At 39.6% G+C, this 20,396-nt stretch overlaps 1 protein-coding gene and 1 long non-coding RNA gene across 2 annotated transcripts in view; one reads left to right on the top strand and one right to left on the bottom strand.

The window, feature by feature from the left end:
• The first annotated feature begins 31 nt into the window (after positions 1–31).
• The window catches only part of LOC113459911 (uncharacterized), a 38,923-nt gene continuing 18,558 nt past the window's right edge, over positions 32–20,396 (top strand). Inside the window, exon 1 of the long non-coding RNA XR_012580532.1 lies at positions 32–291. This is a non-coding gene — a long non-coding RNA (uncharacterized LOC113459911). The remainder of the gene's footprint in view (positions 292–20,396) is intronic.
• NAA15 (N-alpha-acetyltransferase 15, NatA auxiliary subunit) overlaps positions 7,393–20,396 on the bottom strand; it is a 35,060-nt gene continuing 22,056 nt past the window's right edge. The window contains exons 11-20 of the mRNA XM_005492170.4: positions 20,088–20,257; positions 19,470–19,622; positions 17,801–17,929; positions 15,140–15,353; positions 14,159–14,352; positions 12,439–12,547; positions 11,977–12,075; positions 11,139–11,282; positions 10,604–10,701; positions 7,393–8,849 (exon numbers count right to left, since the gene is read on the bottom strand). Coding sequence (XP_005492227.1) covers positions 8,649–8,849; positions 10,604–10,701; positions 11,139–11,282; positions 11,977–12,075; positions 12,439–12,547; positions 14,159–14,352; positions 15,140–15,353; positions 17,801–17,929; positions 19,470–19,622; positions 20,088–20,257 — 1,511 coding nt within the window. The 3' untranslated portion in view covers positions 7,393–8,648. The remainder of the gene's footprint in view (positions 8,850–10,603; positions 10,702–11,138; positions 11,283–11,976; positions 12,076–12,438; positions 12,548–14,158; positions 14,353–15,139; positions 15,354–17,800; positions 17,930–19,469; positions 19,623–20,087; positions 20,258–20,396) is intronic.

Consider the following 20,396-nt stretch of genomic DNA (forward strand, 5'->3'; position numbering starts at 1 on the left):
GTGGGCGCTGCCGTCGGCAGGGGGCGCTGAGGGGACGGGATCGGGATCCGCTCGGGAGTCTCCGAGCAGCGGGAGCGGAGTGCCCCTGGAGTCATTCCTGAGGCACCACGGGACTGCAGGGATGCCACAAACCCAGAGTCTGTGTAAGGGACAAAGGCAAACTCCCCCCAGGAAGGTGCCTGGGTTTTCCTACCTGGCCTGAGCAGATATTCTGTGCTTTTAGAGGCACCTTCACCACAAAGAAGACCAGCTGGAGAGGATCAATGGAGCGTCGTTGGGATCCATGGAGTGGTGAGTGATATTTTCTTTATTTTGTCCCTGTTACTCTCTTTCTGTCCCCCCCACCTATTTTCTATGTCTTTCTCTCTCCCATATTTACTATCAAATAAAACCCGTGCTGTTGTCACTGGGAAATGGTCTGAAAAGCAGACTACACTGAAAAGCAAATGTAGATTACAGTAGTTGGGAGAAACGGTGCCCTAACAGGGGGTTTGCAAACTGACAGCTGAGCCAGAATTCCTAAGGCTTAGGTCAGATACCTAATAATAAATAGCCTTTGGGAGTCCTCCTCTTTACACTGCTGCACTTGCCCCTGACCACTTGGGGTTTCTGCCTGCACAATAATAAATGATCCCGACCTCCCAGAGATCAGCTGTCATGTGGTTGAAGCACAGTGCTTTGAGCAACCCATTATTACTCATATAAAAACAAGAGGCTGCACTAAATTAGAAAAACATTAAAAACATCCTGAGTTCAAAGCAACTTCACTTACAGTGCCCGTTTTACATTTTGTCCCTCCCTTTCCCCCTCTCTTGGACCAATCCCTGAGACTGTAGAGATGTTCCTCCACCCTGTAGTCCTCTTCTGATATTTCTTTTCCTTTCTAATGTATTTGGAAGCCAGAAAATACAATTGAATTTATTTTTCATCACAGAATAAAGTAAAAATGCTTCTTGCTATAAAAGCTCTTGAAAAATCTTTTGGTTTTCTTCTTTTGCAAGGACAGGTACTTTTAATGTGCTCTTCAGATGTGCTCAGTGAATGAACATATAAGAGCCTAAATTCACGGCTGTTTTTATTTAGCAGATGCAGAACTTTCCAAGAAAGGGGATTCTGAAAATAGTTGCGAGTCTCTGGACTTGCTTAGCATTTCAAGAATAGTTATTTCTGTTTTCTCCTGAAGGAATATTTTAACCTGTTGGTCCCATGAAAATGCAGAGTGTTTAATATCTAAAAATTGCCTGTACTAGATCCTAAGTTAAGGAACAAATTAGGGGGGGAAAGGTAAGTCTAAGGCTGTCTCATTCACTTGGTTTTTCTCTGATCAAAAAGTTTCTAGGTGGTTTAATGACAAATAGTTTAAAAACGGTTTTAGAGTCTCTTTAAAGCTTTGTTTAAAGTTTTGCAGAGATATTGTATCTCTGACTTCAGACGTCTTGTGGGGCTTTGGTGTGAGGCTTCACATGCTCTATCTTTGCCAGAAAAAGTCCTGTGCTTTTGCAAGGAAAAGTTCTGCTATTGCAAGACCTGACTCTGCAGTTTCAGGGAGAGTTTTACCCCCCTAACACGTTCCTTTGTGACAAAATACGGATGGCAGAAATGTTGAAGCAGCACAGATCGGCTTCTTGGGAAGATGGGGTTCTGACCGTGTATGCCAGACTGAAAAAGCAAGTGTTAACACACCCTGTTGAAATCACAAATGTCCCACCTGAAATGAAGTTTTGACACAGCTGCTTTACTGCCAGCTGCCAGAATGTGCCTTTTGTACTCACTTCCACACCCTTATTCAGGGTGTGGTTTTGTTACTCATTTCTGCAAGAATAAGCTTTCCTTCTTTTCCCAGGCTCACTCTTGTAATGCAGGGCCTAGTCCTACTGTGATTTCAACTAAAACATTGAATAAAAATACATTTGAGCCTCACAGTTTCACCCAGGCAGCCCCCAAGTCCCAGACAGCTGCTCCCAGAGATCCCAGGATGGGGGAATTTTCAAAAGTAAATACTGGGATGTATTTGTGCTATTGAAGATGCTGTGATCACACCAGGAAGAACAATTTATAATGTATGTAGAAAAAGAAAAAAAAAATCTCCAAAACAGATGGGGCCCATGCATCTGGGAGTATGCATAGGTATGAGACACAAGCTTATTTTCCTGGTGGTTTGCTAAGATGTCCTTTCAGATATGAGATTTATACACTTTTTTACGCTATTCAGAATGTAATCCTTATAAATAAGGATAAATACTTCTTGTTTATTACTTATTCCAGTGGCCTCAGTCTTTTCTCTCTTCTTAACACTTGGCAACAGCCAGTGCCTGCAGCCTGGCTCTGAGCTCATTGTGCCTTCTCAGCTTCAGCTTAGCTGCAGCACAAGGATTTCCCTCCATTTAGGTAAATTTAGGTCACCATACGTTTTTCACATAGCTTCTATGCAATTTGTGTACCTGTCAATAATTTAGAAAAGACAGGATGGTTTTGGTGCCAGCAGGGTCCTGCAGTGCCTAAACAGAACATAAAGGACATGGTGAAAAGGTGCTCATCAAGGGACAAAACAAGAATTCAAAAGGACAAACAATTTCACTCTTCAATAAAGCAAAGATTGGGGTTTTTTCCCCAGCTCAAACAGTTACGTTTCACTGAGATATTTGACTAATACTGCAAGTGAAGTGAGATGCAGAACTGTGAATGTTTGATGATTCCAGTGAGGAAAAGGAATGGAAGGGGGCAGTTTCCAATTACGACAAGTTCAAGGCAGGCAGTTTCCCAGCACAAATGCCCTTTCCCTCCCACAGAAGAACAATGAAGTTATGAGGGCATGGATAAGGAAGGGATGCTGTTTTTTAGGGGTGGTGGTTTTCAGGAGGGCACAGAAGGAGCCCTTCCTGCAGCAAGCCCCCCTTTCCCATCCAGAGGGGTCAATGTGAGGATATTGCTGCCCTTACTTCAGTATCACACCCCCCTTCCCTGCAGGCAGGGTTCATCAGAGCTGCCATTCATTACACACAGTAATTAACAAACTTTTTTCTCTAGGTAATCTGAAATGCCAGGTGCACAACACACTGTAGGTTCCTGTACTGCAGTATCAGCAGACTGCTTAGCTACTTTTACTACAATTTGGCAGCATCATCATATTATTTTGCATGGTAATTGATTAAAATCACAAGATACTCTGGGACATAGTGAATCAGGAAAACTGTGGGAGCAGGAGGGCTTATGGGTGGGGAAGAGAAGCCTTATTTTTTTTAATCCCCCAAAATTATATCTGAGGAAAACAGCAAATGCTTCTTCCTTCAGCCTGCCTCTGAACACCCATTTATTCAAATCCCACATTGGCTCTTAGCAGACTCAAGGATCAAAGGATGGTTTTTTGTTGTACATACAGTTTGTTTCTGGGCTAGGACAGACAGCTCCTTACCAAGGTGGTTCTTTCCCAGCCTGGCTCCGAAGGGAGTCACAGCCTTTTCCTACAGACCTGTTTTTCCTTTTGGAGAGCTGCACCCCCATGAACAGCCCATCAGCCCGGAGGAAGACAAGGGGATGAAGGGCGCCGGCAGAGGGATCCTTTACCACAGAGCTGGTGGGGCAGCCAAGGAGGACGCTGAACCCTATAAGGAAACACTGGCACTCATTTACAAACAGAACTCAGCATTTTTATTCTTTGATTGACTTCCTGCTAGTTTTGAAATTTGCTACCACCAGAGAAGAGCGTAAAAACACAGTACAACATTGTGAACCAGTTAGGAAGGCTGGAAGGGAAAGCAAATCCCAGTACAATTGCAAGTAACTTGGTGGAGTTCAGAATTAAGATTGTTTTGAACGGATCAGCAATGAAGCAATAAATATGCTGCTGCACTGAACCAACAACAGGATTTAATCACTAACTTTGTGGTTTATTGCATTACAGTTTAAAACTAAATGTTGTCCCTCATCATACATTCACCAACCAGGTAAATGACACTTTTTCATATGTTTGATGCTAAATGGCTAAAATTATGCAGTAGCCAAACTAGACTAGGACTAGTAGAGGTAGATATTGAATGGGCAGTGCCAGGCAGAAATATTTTGTCAAGGTACTTCTTTGTCTTTCATTATGAACAGTTAGCAGGTTTAACACTTTTAATTAAAACATCTTAGGGAAGCTATTCTAAGATGCTTTGGACTTTGTAGCAATATTTCTCTTGCAATATTACAAACTCTTTGATAGTGTCTCTTGTAAAGTGTACAATTTTTGTCCTTCCAGTTTTCTGCCACAATTTGCATGGAGATTAACACACAAAACTGGTATTTGTGAACATAATACTGCTTTTGCTTGTACCACTCCAGAATACACATTCACAGCTTCCTTGGCATGGGAAGACTGCATTTATAGTATTTACAGCTCCAGTTATCTTCCTAGCAATAAAAAAGCCATTTTATATTTAATCTAAAATGGAATTTCTATCAGTTGCTCCTTGCCATTCCCACTGCTGGCTGCATGCTCTGGGAAAGTCTCTGCCCAACACAGCCATTAAAATTAGTGTTTGTAGATTGGAGCTTTCATTTCCAGGAAACAGAATCACGATGGGATGGCCAGAAGTTTTGTAAAATCATACACCCTTTGTGCCTCGCTTCATCCCAGGACAGCTGATTACTGGAAGGCTCGTGGAAGCAAAAGCCTTTCCTCAGGCTCAGCAACCACTTTCTTCCAGCTGGAACCTGACCTTTCATGCATGAGCGTACAGATGGCTCGAATCAATTACTGACACAACCGCCTCTAATTACACTACATTTGCACCATTTTCCTTCACAGGACCCCAAAGCACTGCATGACCACACGAGTGTAACTCTGACTTCCACACAGTTCAAGCTGTTTTACATTACACTTCAGTAAAAATGGCATTTGTAAAGCAAAATTCCTTAGGGGAAAAGATTTCAAAGCTAGCTACATACCTTGTACAGAACACTTAGAAAAACAGTTAAAGCAATCACAAAAAGGGGAAAATACAATTTTTATCTGGGTCTATTGAGCTGGGTGATGGTATCAAGTGGTTTTATTTGCATTAGTAGTACATGTCTAAAACAGAACTGTGGCAACAACATGGGAATGCTGCAGGAATGATGGCACCATTGCTCCAACCCCAAAGGCATCCCATTAGACAGACACCTTAATTCTTCTTGTTCATCTTGCTCACATGATACTGGTGGTTGCACCTCTGGCTCCTCAGGCCTGATCTCCCCCTGCCCTCATGGGTGTTTTCTTTCAGGGAAAATATAATTCAATCTCTGAGTTTCTATACCAACTTTCCGAGTCCAATCTTATGGCTGCAGCACCTCCAAACCTTGCAAACCCTAATGCTAAAGGAAGATGTAACAGGCTGATCATAAACACCTTATCTAGCCCTAGAGAGCTCCCTGGGAAATGTGAATTTGCTCCCCATGCTAGGGGAAAATCTGGGTGACAAACTTCCCTCTGTTCTGGCTGAGACAGCACACATCAGGACAAGCCTTCCCCCTATAAACATGCAAATATTAAGAACCCTGCCAACAACAAAAAAAAAAGGTTAAATATAGATTTCAAGGCATTTAATATGCAAAGCAATTAATTACTGAATAGGTAATTTTGAGGCTATTTTACCTGCTTGTTCACACATGCACCTGCATGCTTTGCTCTCTACATGGAGGAAGCAAGTACCTCACCTACCATCACAGGGAAAACCACAACTTCCAGTTCCCTACAATTTAAGCCCATGAATAACTCTGGCACTGCTTCATGCAGTGTGCACCATCTTCTCTTATCTAGGCAAAATTTAATGTCAGAAATTTTTTCGTACCCAGGAAAGATACCCGTATCGTGTGTCATCACCAGTGGCTCCACTGATGGTGACATTTTCCTTCTCCAGTGAAAATAATGAAGAATCAAACTAAATTGTGTCATGCCAATGCTCTAGGTCACTGACCACAACTGCACTCCCTGCTCCCCTGCTCTGGCAGCCCAGCACCAGTGATTACAATTTTGGATCTCAGCACACAAAGGAAAGCTTCCACTGCAGCACAGCACTCTGTGCTACCAAAGAAGACTTAGTGCACTGGATCTCAACTTCATTTCCAGCTCCAAAAGCTCTTCCTCAGAAGTCAGTCTTGCATCTAACAGAACAGATGTGAAGATGAAGGAATAACAATTTCTTTGCCAGTTAAAGAACCTCCATTTTCAGGCAAACTCTTGGCTTAGTTTTCTGTCCTGGGCTTGCAGTCTTCTGGAAGGGGATGAGTACCCTCTTTAATCCAAAAGCACCATCTCTGAAGCAGTGTGCATGCCTTTCAGCAAGGCTATGAAGTGTCTTTGGGAAAATCAAAATAGATGTGTAGATGAGGACTTCTGGAAGGCCCACTGAAGCATCCTTTTCCCCATTTGCACAATTAAAGACAACGAGTAACTTCCAGCTTTTAGTTCATTCATTTCAACCCAAAAACAGGCATTGAAAAAGAAATAATCCCATTTATAGGCAGCACCCAAAACCCCTAGTATCTGGAAAAAAAAGCATTTGCTTGATGCAATTCACAATCTGTTGCGAGTGAGCACTCATCTGCCTCCAGCAGCCGAGAAATGGGCAGCAATACTCAAGAGGCAAGGCCAAAATCTCACAGCTTGTGTAGGCAAGACTGAACCATCTCCAGGAGTTGCAGAAGACATGCAGTCCAAGTACCTCAGGCTGCAGAAACCACTGAGATCAAGACATCAGTACTCAAGTCAGTTAAAGGCTCTGTTGGTATTCCAGTCCCTAAAAGCCCAGCAGGTAAATATACAAATACAGCAACCCACACTCGTGATGGGAACTATACTGCAAACATACACCAGGATAGGCTAGCCATGAAAAGAAGGGGAGATGAAGACACAATGAAGAAAAGCCTGTTGTTCTGACACTTAGGAATCTACAAACCCCAGCAAGTCCTCCAGGATCTCTTAACTGTACATGTCAATCACTGAATTCCACTATGTGGAAGAGGAAGGCTGTGTATCCACAAAACAGATACTCTGTAACTGAACTCCTGCAGCAAAGAAGGCACTCACTTTGTAAGCTGTAGTTTATTTCTGCTCTGTTTTATATGATGAGCCTACAAAAGAAAACATTTGAGTACTTATCTATATTATTAACACAGTAGACTTATAGACTGAAGCTTGACTTTGAAACACTGGTGGAACTTAGAAGCCGAGTAGCAAAGCATTTTGTTATAGGACTTCCCAGACATTCAGTATTTACACAGATGCATTTGCACTTTATACTCAATGACCACCCATCGTCAGCAGTGACACTGTTAGCATGACTGGACAGCACAGTGAGCCAGCCCTGAGCTGCACTCCAGCAAACCCATTCACTGTCCAAGTACAACACAGATCGGTTGGAATATTCACACAGGTGTTTTTCAAAAGGTTTTATTGCATTATATTTGGTACCTTATGTTTGACAAAGGAAATTACATCTGTAACTGCAGGAATAAGAAGCTGGTCTGTTATTGAAAAAAAAATCTTGGGCCCCTTAAAAGTTACAAAGTCTTGGGCTTGCCTGAAACAACTGAGCAAGAAATATATTCTTAGAAATGTAGGGCTTCAAGTATTACAAACCTGTGACACTGTGGAAAAGTTCCAGAGGTATCTAAACTGCAGCACTTTTATTTTTTTCTGCATAACGTGAACAAGGCCTGCTGAGGTTTTAATCTATTAGTCTCTTGATCAGTCAAAATGGTAGTCAGGAGTTTTCCTCTTTGCAACTTCAAGCCATAGTATGTTCTCATTTTGTTTTCACTCTACGTGAAAAATGCATGCGATCTTTCTAATTGGTGCCACATCACAGTGCATAATTTTATTTGGTTCTTGCATTACAGTTTTAAAAAGTTTGGCCAACCTATGCCGATAGGTTCATCTCAAGAACAGCAATGCTGATTCTCCCCTCCCCACCCCGAGTTTAATTCCAAGAGAGACCATTGTAACTGGTTCCTTCCTTCAGGTAAAAACTGTGGTGCAAGAACACCGAACTGATCGTGTACAGTGAATTTCAGAGACACAACAAGCTTATTGAACACACTATGTTTCTTAATTCTGGTTGATATCCGTATGTCCAAGCACCCCAACGTAACAAGTACGTTGCGGGTTTCTCTATATTCTGATTCACATTGCATACTTCCTATGGACACAATCATCCCCCGTATCAAAATCAGTCAGATGCTAAAGCCCCATCAACTCTTTGTGCTCAGTGAAAGAATCCAGTGCTAAAACAGCAGTTTTGCTGTCTGAGATAACAGTAATCTCACAAGACAAATTTAAATTTAATATTTCTGCCACACACCTGCTCTGAGGGCTATACACCTCCAGGTCTCATATAAATTAGTTTAAAAACATGGGTGGGTAGGTGAGGAAAAGGGTTGTTTATTTTTTCCTTTTTTTCAATTTTAGCAGCTTTTAATTTTTAAGAAACCAAACAATCTATAACCAGTAATATGTTAGATATTTTATATATATACTTTGTCAGCAGGATAAAAAAAAAGTAAAACTATTTGAAGGCAACGGGGTTTTTTTCCTTCTGTTCTTTGTGTAAGTTAGAACAATTCAGCAGGTGCGTGACAAAAATATTATACACCAGATATGGTCCAACGTCATTTTTTTGCAATAAAGTTGTTCATATTTCATTGGCCAGTTCTTCAGGTTCTGCAGAACTATCTCCATTAACTGTGATCTTCATATCCTCTTCATATCCAGGGGGCATGAAAGCCAAAGCATAAGGGAAAAGCTTATGACAATTTGCTCTGTAAGTTTCAGATGCTTCTTTACAGTCTCCAAGGCTACCGTCACATAAAGCTTCTAATACCTCCATACAAGTCTAATTAAAGAGAAAAATAAACAAGTGTTATGGCTTCTTAAACATTCAGCTGAACACTCACAACACAGGTTTCAAAGAGCAGTTCTGCTCTCTCAGATAAGAATAATTTCCCAAGACACATTTAAAACAGTATTTCTGACACAGACCTGCTCAAAAGGCCACACACCTTTCATCAAATGACATTCTAACTAAACACAGCATGAAATACCAATGTAGTCTGATTTGAAAGAATGCACTTTAAAAAGGGATCTAAAACAGAGCTAGAAATATTGACTGTAAAATGAAATACTAATTTGTCACCTGTTTCTTATTTTCCTAAGAAAAACCCATTCTTGCCAACTGACAACCAAGAACCCCACCATTCCTGGGACACACTGACCACTGCAGCAACACATAACATACCTTTCAAACACATCAAATTACTCTGGTATTACCACGTTTTTCAGATTTTAGTTAATGATTTAGAAGAGAAAAAGGAGATTTCCTGCGTAACTTTTTGCAGCCTGCATTCCAACCATGAGAAACCAACCTAGTGAGCTCCACTTAAAGCCTGGCAGCATTTAACACCTGCCCATGGCTGTGTGCAGGCATTAGCACAGCCAGGCAGCCTTCTCCTGCTCCTCTGACATTTAGTACAATTTTTGTTTCTTCTATGGACTGGGATTAACTGCTCTGTCCTCCTGCTGAAGGGTTGTGGAGCTCTCCTCAAGGACCTGTTTTGCTCTTCGTAGCACTGGCATCCACCAAAGGTGAAATATATCTGGTTTTACAGCTGCAGCGTGCCCTGAGACACCTGGTCTTTATACAATGAAATGTAATAAATTTGATCTCTTTGCACACAAAAATGCCTTTCAACAAACACCTAGACTCCTTTAGATCCTCCTCCACTTTTAGGGCGCTCTGAATTTCTCATCTACAAGTTCAGAAGAAGTCCAACCCTTCCTTCATGTTGGCACCAAACACGCTTAAAGTCAACACTTTCAGTTGTATCACAATGCACAACCAAGCAGTTTTGGTCACACTTCATCTTTCCCCAGTCCAATTCCCAGAATTCCACTCACAGGCAAAGCCCAGCCAATAGAAGGCAAATTAATTTTTGTTTGCTAAATCTACTTATAATCTAGATTAAACTCTTTGAGACCACTCAAACAGAAAGAAAACTCGAATCATCCAAAAACCAATACCCAAACAAGACAAGTTTATGAAAAATGCTAAAGGCAGTGTCAAAGGGAGATTATTCCATGACCACCAGATTGAAGCAAAGACTCACTGGTGAGCTTTTCACTTAACTACATGCTAAGGCATAACTGGGCACATGCAGCTTTTATTAAGCTTATGGTAATTCCCACAACTTGCAGGAAGCTGGCCATGGAAAGCCTTCCCAGAGTCTGTGCCACTCCTTCTCTTGTGAGCAGTTGCCTGTGTGGCAGCCAAAGCTCAGACAAACTACTACCTTTTCTTTTGCCCTGTGAATTCTCTCAAGTTTAATACATTTTCCCATTACCTGTAGCAATAATATGGGCTTCCACTGCTGCTATTTTCCTATTATCACAAAACTAAGTTAATTTAAATGTGCAAAAAGGATATTAAATATTTCGGTTCAGGTGAACCTGACATCCCTTTCTTTCACAACTCAACCTTCTTGTGTGTTATGATAAGGCACAGCAATGACTTCAGCTTCCTCTTACCTCCATATTTTGCTTAAAGCTTCCACAGATACAACAGAAGTTGTCTACAATTTATAAATACGTTACCTGAAGATTTCTGTTAATAAGGGATTCATCCAGGGTCATTGCCAGTTCCACTGCCCTTTTCTGACTGGAAGGATCTAAGTAGTACATCATTTTGGCAGCTACAGGAGGAAAAGAAAGATTCATCACCCAGTGGATGACCAAAATCATCTTATACACAAACATAAAATAGGGATAACATGAGGAAGAGGGGAGACTGAACTCTCCAGCAGTAGTTCCAAATGGAACCAGCTTGGAGCATAAAGCATGATACCTACACAGGTAGAAGGGAAGCTCCAAACAAAGCATTAAAACAAACATTCTGCACACATTAGAAACAACAGGGCAGAGGTCCCCACATTCCCACTTCAGCAGCACAAAGAAAATTAAGGAAAACCACAGACAACCTGGCAATCATGTTGTCAGAAAAACACAAACAGAGAAGAAAGCACTCCAGAGGAAAGGAGTGATTGTTACATCACTGGGGCTGATACTGAGATACCACTGCCAGAGAAGCACAGGAAATGTACCAGGCAGAACAAGGAAAAGGGCAAAGTACCTGATAACCTATGTGGCAGTGAGTCATAGTTCCTTTTAAGGAAAGCTTCATTGAAGTTCTTTGGATTAGTTGCTCCAAAAAGCCGATTCATTTCTTGGTTTAACACTGTTCTAACAGCATCAGGCAGATCCTTACTTTCAGATACTGTTGGAAAAAAAGAAGTTGAGGTGAGCACAGGTAATCACAACAAAATACAATTTATGTATTTATTTTGGCATTTTTCATGTTTACATTATTAATATAATTGGAAAGTATCTCAAAGGAAGATGCATGAAATTAGATCAGGTAAATACTGGATGTGTTAGAAGAAGCTTAACTGTGGCACTCACCTGATGCCTAGAACAAGTCAGAGCTTTTTTACATTAATATACTCTCCCCCGCTTACTAATTAAAACCTATTAGGCTCAGAGGTTGAGGTCATACAGGTCTGTTCCTAAATGAGTCTACTCTGCAGCCTCCATCAGAAAGGGTGACCTTTGGGGCAGGGAGAGAATTCTTCCAACTTTCACCAGTAAGGACAGAATTCTAAGCCCTCTCCTTGCATGCTGACACAGGCTGTCAACAGAAAAGTCCCATTCCTCACTGCAATTTCCATTTCTTCACTGTCTCTCTCTCTCAGGCTTCACATACTGCTCACAGTCTCAAAAACTCTTAACAATACTGGAATGACTCCTAAATACAGATGCAATCATAATAACCATACTTAAATTTTAGCATGAATCAGTTTTCTAATACATGCTTTAAATATTTTGAATTAATTGTGCTAAAAACCAATGACTGCAGGTTTGGCATCACCTGGCAGTGTGCACAGGTGGAGTCCTACCAAACAGACACATACCACTGCTGAAGAGATGAATCATGCACTCGTGGAGCCAAGGATGACTGGAATCAATGGCAAAGGCTCTCTTCACAGACTGAAGCATCAGAAGGAACTTCTCTGGAAAGAAAAACCAAGTGTTGACAAGTGTTCAAAAACCTGTGGCAGGAAACCACTGCACTGTGTTACAAGAGTATTTAGTGTTTGAAATTAGAATGATCAGAAGAATTTACAGCTGAGTGTGCTGCAAAAGCCATTTTTAATAACATGCATCTTTTTAACCAGTGAATTAAGTGGATAATCACCAAATGTTCAAACTCTGGTTTGCACATACTGCTCACTGCTGGAGTGCTGGTCCAGTGAAAAGTTCTGAGCCGTGACAGGGATGGGCTCCTCACACCTCATCAGTAATTGCTGCTTAAGTTCCAATATACACCTTTACCATTCACAAATTGCTTGCCTTCATTAAGTGCTCTCACTTACCTTTTCGAAAATAAATCTCAAAGGCAAAAAGATGAGTCTCTATTTTGTTCTTCACTAAATTCTTCAAGGGTGTTAAAAATTTAATGGCTTCTTCCAAAGGTGCTTCAACCTACAGATTCAAGGAAGTGACACACCTAAGTCAAAGTTGAAACCTAGTAAATACAACAACAAAACCCAGCTATTGCTGAGTCACATCAGAGAGTTACTCTCCTAAGGCAGTGCAGAAGACGCTTAGAATCTCTTCTGTTACAAATTCTGCAGCTTCTACTCAATGTCTAAACACAGACTAAAAAGTCCAAAATATTTGCTTTCTGATGGCTACAAAGCACATTCTGCTATAGAGATACAATTCTTTTCCTTCTATCACACACCAGTAGTGAACACCCCTGGAGCTGAACCTGCACTGGAAAGGGCAGTGTGGCTACCCACACCAAACTACATACATGGGCCTGAGGTAAATGACTGATAAACACCCATGACATCCTGCTCATGTGAGCTTCAGACAGGGTCCTAAAAGCTGCCAGGTCACAGTGACAGTCCTGGCCAATATCACAATACAATACTGTGATATAGAATTTGGAATCATATTAGATTCACATCTGTATATTACAGACATAACTAGATTTGCCAAAGAAATGCATTACACAGCTGCAACTGTTCCTTATAATCTTGGGGACTGGCTACATTTTTCATGACATCTCTGTACTACAGAACTCAATTTCAATAAATGCAGCTGCATTTCCATCTTGACTAGCATTGCAGTTAGTTCTGCTTCTTGCAACCAGTGAACTACACAATGGAAATACCAGCCATATTCTTAATAACTAGTCAAGTTTAAGTCACTTGTTTCTTGGCTACAGAGTGAAGTTCACTGACTCAACTTTCAAATATCCCTTCAAGAGCAAATACAACTCACTTCAGTGTGAATAGTATGAATATAGATCCAGAATACTGGATCTATTAAGACTTGCAATCTATACTACTATTGCTGTAAGTAATTTTTCCAGTCTCTATAATTTTCTTATCTTTCCCTTACATTTTTTGAGTGTTTTCCTGCTCCTTACAGACATAATTTCTGCTAAAGGAAGAGTCTTCTGAGTCACCTCCCTTTTACAGCTCTCTATAGTTCTTAATCCAGATCTCTAAATACATCTCAGTCTAGTCTACTATTTACTACTACAGCTTCTTTATTCTTTTTTCCCCCCATTCAAAACATGTTTGTTTCAAAACGTGTTTTATTCAAAACGTTTGTTTGTGCAAACAAATCTCATTAAAGCATTCAGTGCTTCAGGGTCTCCTCTTGGACAGACTATGTGAACAGAATAAAGAAATGAAACAGAAAAGCATATCAGGGGGTATAAAAGAATGAACAATAATCACCTTACAGACAGGATAGAAAGACTTCCACACAACCAGCTAGAAATAGGGCACAATCAACAAGGTAGTGCAGCAGACATATGGAGATAATTCCACATGTAGCAAATGTTTATGACTTCAATTATGGCCTTTGAGAACTAGGCACAAAAACTGCGATTTCCACACTACTGACACTGTATCTAACCAACTAGCCCTTGAAAGGAATTATTTTTAAAACACTGCCTGTCAAGAGATGCCATCCAAAAAAAATTTACAAGTGATTTGAATGGCTTTTAAGTTTTATGTGTGCTTACTGCAATTTTTCTAGAAATTCCTAAGACTTTATTATTACATTGGTAAGCACCTTTGCCAGTTTCTCAGGGATCAGTTCCTCTTTCGGTCCTCCAATTTCTTCATCATCATCATCCTTCTTCTTTTTCTGATTCCTCTGTTGCTTCTCCTTCTCAGCATTTTTCTTCTCCTCCTCCAGTTGTGCTTTCTTCTGGGCTCTTCTCTGCTTATTTCGTAGCTTCTTTAGCTCCTTGTCAGACATGTTTGCTGCACACACACAAAGGACAAAACCACACAACACTGATGTCTCACAATTAACAGCATCAAGCAGATGTCAGACAGCATCACCAACATGTTTTAAACTATATCTACTAACAAGCAGTGCTCTCATCACCTTTGTAAAAGCTTATTTACTATGGATAGGTTGTTTTATAGTCTATGCTGATGCTTCATAATCCACAAGTTCCTTAGTGGAATCAAGGGACAGAAATTAAAATAACAGTAAAATGACATGAAAAGTACTAAAACTTTACAAATTCCTCTTAAAGGATTCTCTCATGAAGGATCCTCTATTAGTACCATGTGAGATGCCCCAAGCCATAACTGCTTAAGCTGCTCTCAAATCAGAAATGTGAGAAAAAAAAAATAGATTATTTAAACATTATTTTTACATCAGAAGAAAGAGATGATAAAATTTAAGTTGCTACCAAGAGAAATTTCTGCACACTGATAAAACGCTTAGAAAAGTTACTACCAAGCACATCTGCTTCAATCTCCTGTTCCATGGACCAACCAACATAAGAATTCATGTTTTTGCAGTCATTCTGTAACACAAATATTTTTACTTAAGAACTACAACTCTCACTACAAACCCATCATTGCTTTGCAATAACCACAATAAAGCAGACATCAGTTTAATTTCCAGCAGAACATCTACTTTACCATGCAGTCCAAGCTGCAATTTGCCTACTTTGTTTTTTGCTATCACAGACCTACCTAAAATACCCACTAATTAGTGAAACTGCACGATGAATAAACCCTGAGGGTTGAATACCTGTGTCAGCCTCGTGCTCTTTATTCTCATCTGTTAGGGGATTATCATGAAGTTTCAAGTAGATCTCTATGGCAATGCGTGCTGCTTTGAAGTAGAAGGGGTGTTGTCGAAGCACATCTTCTAGTTTTAACAAATCCACATAAGACCTGAGGGTGATCTTCCTCATGCAGTAGGTGTGGAAGTCGAACTGGTCATCCGTGATTTCTACAAAGTGCTGTCACAATGTAACATAACATTTGTTAGCAAATATTAACAATGAGATACTAACCTGCACTTTCAAAATAATCATTTAATAAAAGCCTACTGTTTGACAAATACAACCTAACTATTACAAACGTTGACAAAACCCTCCAAAAATGAAGTCATGATGAGACCAACAGAAGGCATCTTAGCCCAGAACAAAAATACATCAATTTCAGTGTCTTACAAGTAACTACCTCTGAGAATTTCCAGTTTAACAGACAAATGTTTTAAAGTTGTTGCACTTAAACATCATTTGAGAAGTTTTTCTTCCTTGAACTGCTCTGGTTTTTTTAATTCAAAAAAATTAATTCTGATTTCTACTAAATACTATGGCAATGAATCTCACTCTTAAATCAGACATGAGAAAGTGCTTTCTTTTGTTCAAGATCTGCTTTCCAAACCATCTAATGTCCCTTTGTCTTTGTTTAAGAAGCAGTAAAAAAGTCATTCCCCTCTTGAGCTTCTCCAAGTACTTAACATCTCATATAAATTTACCCTAAACTCAGCTGAGTTTGTCAAAGCTCAGGATAGAAGAGTAAGCACAACAAGCTAATTGAGGTCTCTTCCTTTGGAAGCTACCCCAGCTGGTGACTTACTAACACATTTTTAAGATGTGACACTCAGATGTGAACACTGTGACAGATTTATATAATGGAAGAAAAGCACTTCTTCTCGAGTTTTAATTCCTCACGTGTCCTTTCCACTGCTGCTCCACACCTGCATGTAAGTTTTTGCAGCATTATCTTTAATAGTTTTTAGGATTCCTGAGTAGCAATATTGTAGGACCTTTTACTACTTATGCATAGGCAGAGAATTTGTCACTGACTACAATGCTGAACATTTTATTTCATGGGCTGCTTAATCATTTAGTACTGAGACAGAGCAGGTGTTGTCCTTGCAGTTGTCAGTCTGTTTCTGTGATCATGTATTGATGGAATAATGAAAACTCTATAGAGACGCCCTAGTAATCTCCATGATAAACTCCTTTTCTTGCAAGAGCTGATTATTTGCTCCTACTCTGTTTCCCCAGCCATGAATCAGCTATTAAATCCATGAGATCAGCTTCCCCACTTTTTCTAAGACAGTTTAGATCCTTTAGGTGCAAAGAATGACATAAAAATGCTTCTGAAAACCAGAACACATTTCATCAACTAGACTGGCCCCTTTGCATAACTGGCCCCTCTAAAAGATTTAGAAGGCACTGCTTTTTCTTACAAAAGCTTTGTTCATGGTTTCTGAATTCAACACATTTGCTTATCTTGTGGTTGAACTTTGCTACACCTTCAATTAATCCAATAAATAAATTAAACACAGTGACTTAAATGCTTAGAAATATTCTTTTTGGTGGCTTAAGTTATCACTTCATTTGCTGACCTCTTCTGGTACCTTAGACAATTTATAAGACTAATAGTTTCTTATACAAAAAAATCTTACACTAATTTATTTAAAGGATTTGTGCAAATAAAACACAATCCTGGCAAATCACAAACTGGTGTGGATTGGAAGGGACCTTGAAGGTCATCTGTTTCCAACCCTCTGCCATAGGCAGGGACACCTTTCACAAGACCAGGTTACTTTGGAAATTTTACATCACTTTTTTCAAATCAGAATGTTCTAGAGCTGAGTCCTCCCTGCAGAAGACCAGCAGTGCTGAAATCCCCTAATGCCTCTCTATTTGCAAAGAGGCACAGCTTCCTACTAAGTTCTGCTCTTTCAGCATTTCTTTTACACCCTCCGCTGTCTGGTCTTTTCTCTAGACTTTAGTGTGCTTTAAAAAACCCCAAATTCATACCTGCTTCTTTTTAAAGTTGTGCATCCAAATTTTGTTGTTTGCCTCACTATGGATATCAACATTTAATGTGCAAGTGTTCCCCCTTTTAAATAAAATTCCTACTTTAAGATGTCTTTATTTTTGCAATGGCTTATTTTAAACTGTAGCTTTTTTTAAAAGGGGAAGACAGTTAATATTTTTGGTAATATTTTAAACATTTATTGTGTAGCTCTAAAACAGCGCCTTAATAGTAACCTGAGATCTGTCCTTCACTTAAGGATGGGCTTGTCAGCTCATCCACTTATTTTTGGACTTAGAGTGCACATACTCTTAGTTTGTATCTAAATACCCATTTCTTATGTACACTGCCAGAACTAAGATTATTCTTGACAGTTTTCTCCTCTTGTCTGGATCTTTAAGTAACTTTATAAAATCTTTTCATAAAACACAGTTTACAATGGAGGAGTTCATAAAACACAGTTTACACTTTTAGGAGGAAATGCAACTATATAATCTTGCCAGTAACCAACATGAAATCCCTCCTGAAGCTACATGAAATGCACCCTTACTGCTCAGAAAAGTGACATAGCAGCACAGCAAACTTAAACCAGTGTTTTCCAATCTAAGCCATTGAGCTGAATACGTACTCTCTCAATTTCATGGCATTTCTTAAGTGCTTCTCCAAATTTGTTCATTGCCTTGTAGGCCTGTGCACACTCTGTCTGAAACCACATGCACTGCATTTCATTAAGGTTCTCTACTGCCGAGGTTCCTTCCTAAAAACAAAAACAGCATTATACAGAAAATAAATCTCATAGGAGTCATCAGCTGCTATTTCTTTTATCTTGCCCTCACTAAAAGCACAGTTAAAGGAAATGAATGTTAAATCTCAGAACTGGAGTCTTGAAAGTTGGAAATGCCACAGTTAAAATTGACTAGCTTTGTTGATTAATATAAAAATACAAACAGCATGGAAAAAATGACAGAGAAGTTCCAGCCCACAACAAGACACTAACACCTGCAGGACTTTTTTCCCCCTCAACTAAAACTGCCATGTGCATCTTTCAGAGAACTGCTGATTGAGCTAAGCATCCTCACAGTAGTAGTAGATGATCATTTCTAATGCAATCAGTACTAGAAAGTAAAGCATGGCAAAAGGAACACTTTAGTTTGACACCTTCTGGTTCAAAAAACGGGATTACAGTCGTCTTTCAAATCTGGCATTTATATTTACTTGCAGAGATCCATAGAACTTAGCAATGAAAGAGAAAGGCAGTGTTCAAAACAGCCTGACTTAGGCAACTGAAAATGAGGAAAAGTATCAGTTCTATTTTCAGTATGCTTAATCTAGGACTCCTCTAATTATTTTTGGTGTTTTTTTTAATTAAGAAGCCTGTATTTGAGCACTAGACATAAGATCAAATAGAAATAAATAAGAATGTGAAGAGCAACTTCAGCAATTTCTTTCAGTATTTTTCAAGTTCAGTTTTGGGTAACTGGCATGCTTCCTTTTAACATCATCTTAAAGCTGCTTAAGGCATTGAGGGAGGTCAAATTAACCTAAATTCATAATGGGTTTGCATCAAAACTCCCACATGGAGCTACTGAGCATACATAAAACAGAACTTTCTCTCCCCTCATGTCTGCCTCCACATGGCCTTCATTTCACAAGATCCTTCAGGTTTCCTTCATAAATACCATTCCCCCTTCTCTCCATTCAACCTACCTTGCATTCCAGGTTTCTCCTGCTCTTTAAGAGAGGAGAAAATGGGACAAACAAACAGAAAAGGCTTTACTTTTGCAGGTAGATCCCAACAGCTTGCTGCCTGTCTCCCACAGACAACACACAAATGACACTGCCAGTATTCCAAAACTGGAATTTGACAAATAGTCTGGAGAGACTTCACTGAGCTGTTTTGACTTGCAGTTATGAAAGAATAATACCAAAGTAGTACATTTTAAAAAGTAACTATGTGTGACCATCAAACCTATCCAAATGGGGCTACAGCAGGGACAGAAAGTGACGCATGAAATAGTGCCATTTCCATAACCCAACATTCATGCTGTATTTTTCCTACCTAGCAAAAATAACCAAACCAAAGCTTTATAGAGTTTTCACTTATTCCTATGGCATCATGCTAATCCAAGATTAATTCAAACCCTCCTATGGTCTACCATAACTGAAGCAAGCAACCATAGGTGCTCTGAAACAGAATTTAAATATGACAGTGAGGCTGACTGTAAAGTTAAAAAAAGTTACTCCACAAGGGATTAGGCCCACACTATTCCAAAGACTTCTAGAAAAGTGCAACAAACCCGTGTAAACTTAGAACACATTTCTTCAGCTTCTTTAATGGAGTTTGCTTTTAACATATATTTTGCACATTTGGAGTTGATAAATCTGTCTGCTGTGTCCAAAGCCTGAGCTTCATCCATCCACCTTGCAGCTTCTTTAATATTTCCAGCATGCTATAAAGACAGAAATTTAAGTTGATTGAGTAATTGTAAAACACGCATGTTTTATCTACTCACTGCTTGATATAAATAGGTTTTTCTTTAGACTTTTAAATATCTTTCCTCATTATGGAATTACTGGTCTTTTAGCACTGAATGTTTTTCCTGAAAATGCTTAAAGAATCAGTTTGGATAATCCCATTCTGACACAGTATCATAGTGCACCCTGAGAAATTGTTTTAAGCAGCTACAAAAACAGGGGGTAAGAACAAATGAAAGACTCAATTTAATTTATCAGTGTGATTTTTAAACTAAGAATTCACATTTCTCCTTTACTGAGTTAGAAACCTACATAGTGGCTTTTTCATATGCAGCAGAAAACCCCATCTCAAATAGCTTAACAATACCCTTACCTAGAAACTCACTACAATTCCTAACAAACAAATCACCTTTGGTCACTAAGAATAAAGCCAAACTTACCTTATAAATTTTTGCCTTCACAAGGAAGAGTTCTATCAAAGTGGGAGTACTTTCTATAGCAGCATTTATATATTCTAGAGCCAGGGATGGCAGTCCAATTTTATCATAATGCTGAGCCAAGTAATACTGGACCCAGAGTAAAGTGGTTGGAGGTTCTTCTTTACCATCATCTGGCAGGAGCAAAATGGAGAGGAGTTGTTTGTTCAGTTTATTACTAAAACAACATACCAGAAGTAAAATGCTCTAAGCACAGCCACTGAAATTAATTCTGTCTCTCTATCAGACCTAGGAGAGCTTTCAAACTACTGG

Source organism: Zonotrichia albicollis, chromosome 5, assembly GCF_047830755.1.
Source record: "Zonotrichia albicollis isolate bZonAlb1 chromosome 5, bZonAlb1.hap1, whole genome shotgun sequence".
Taxonomy (NCBI): Eukaryota; Metazoa; Chordata; class Aves; order Passeriformes; family Passerellidae; genus Zonotrichia; species Zonotrichia albicollis.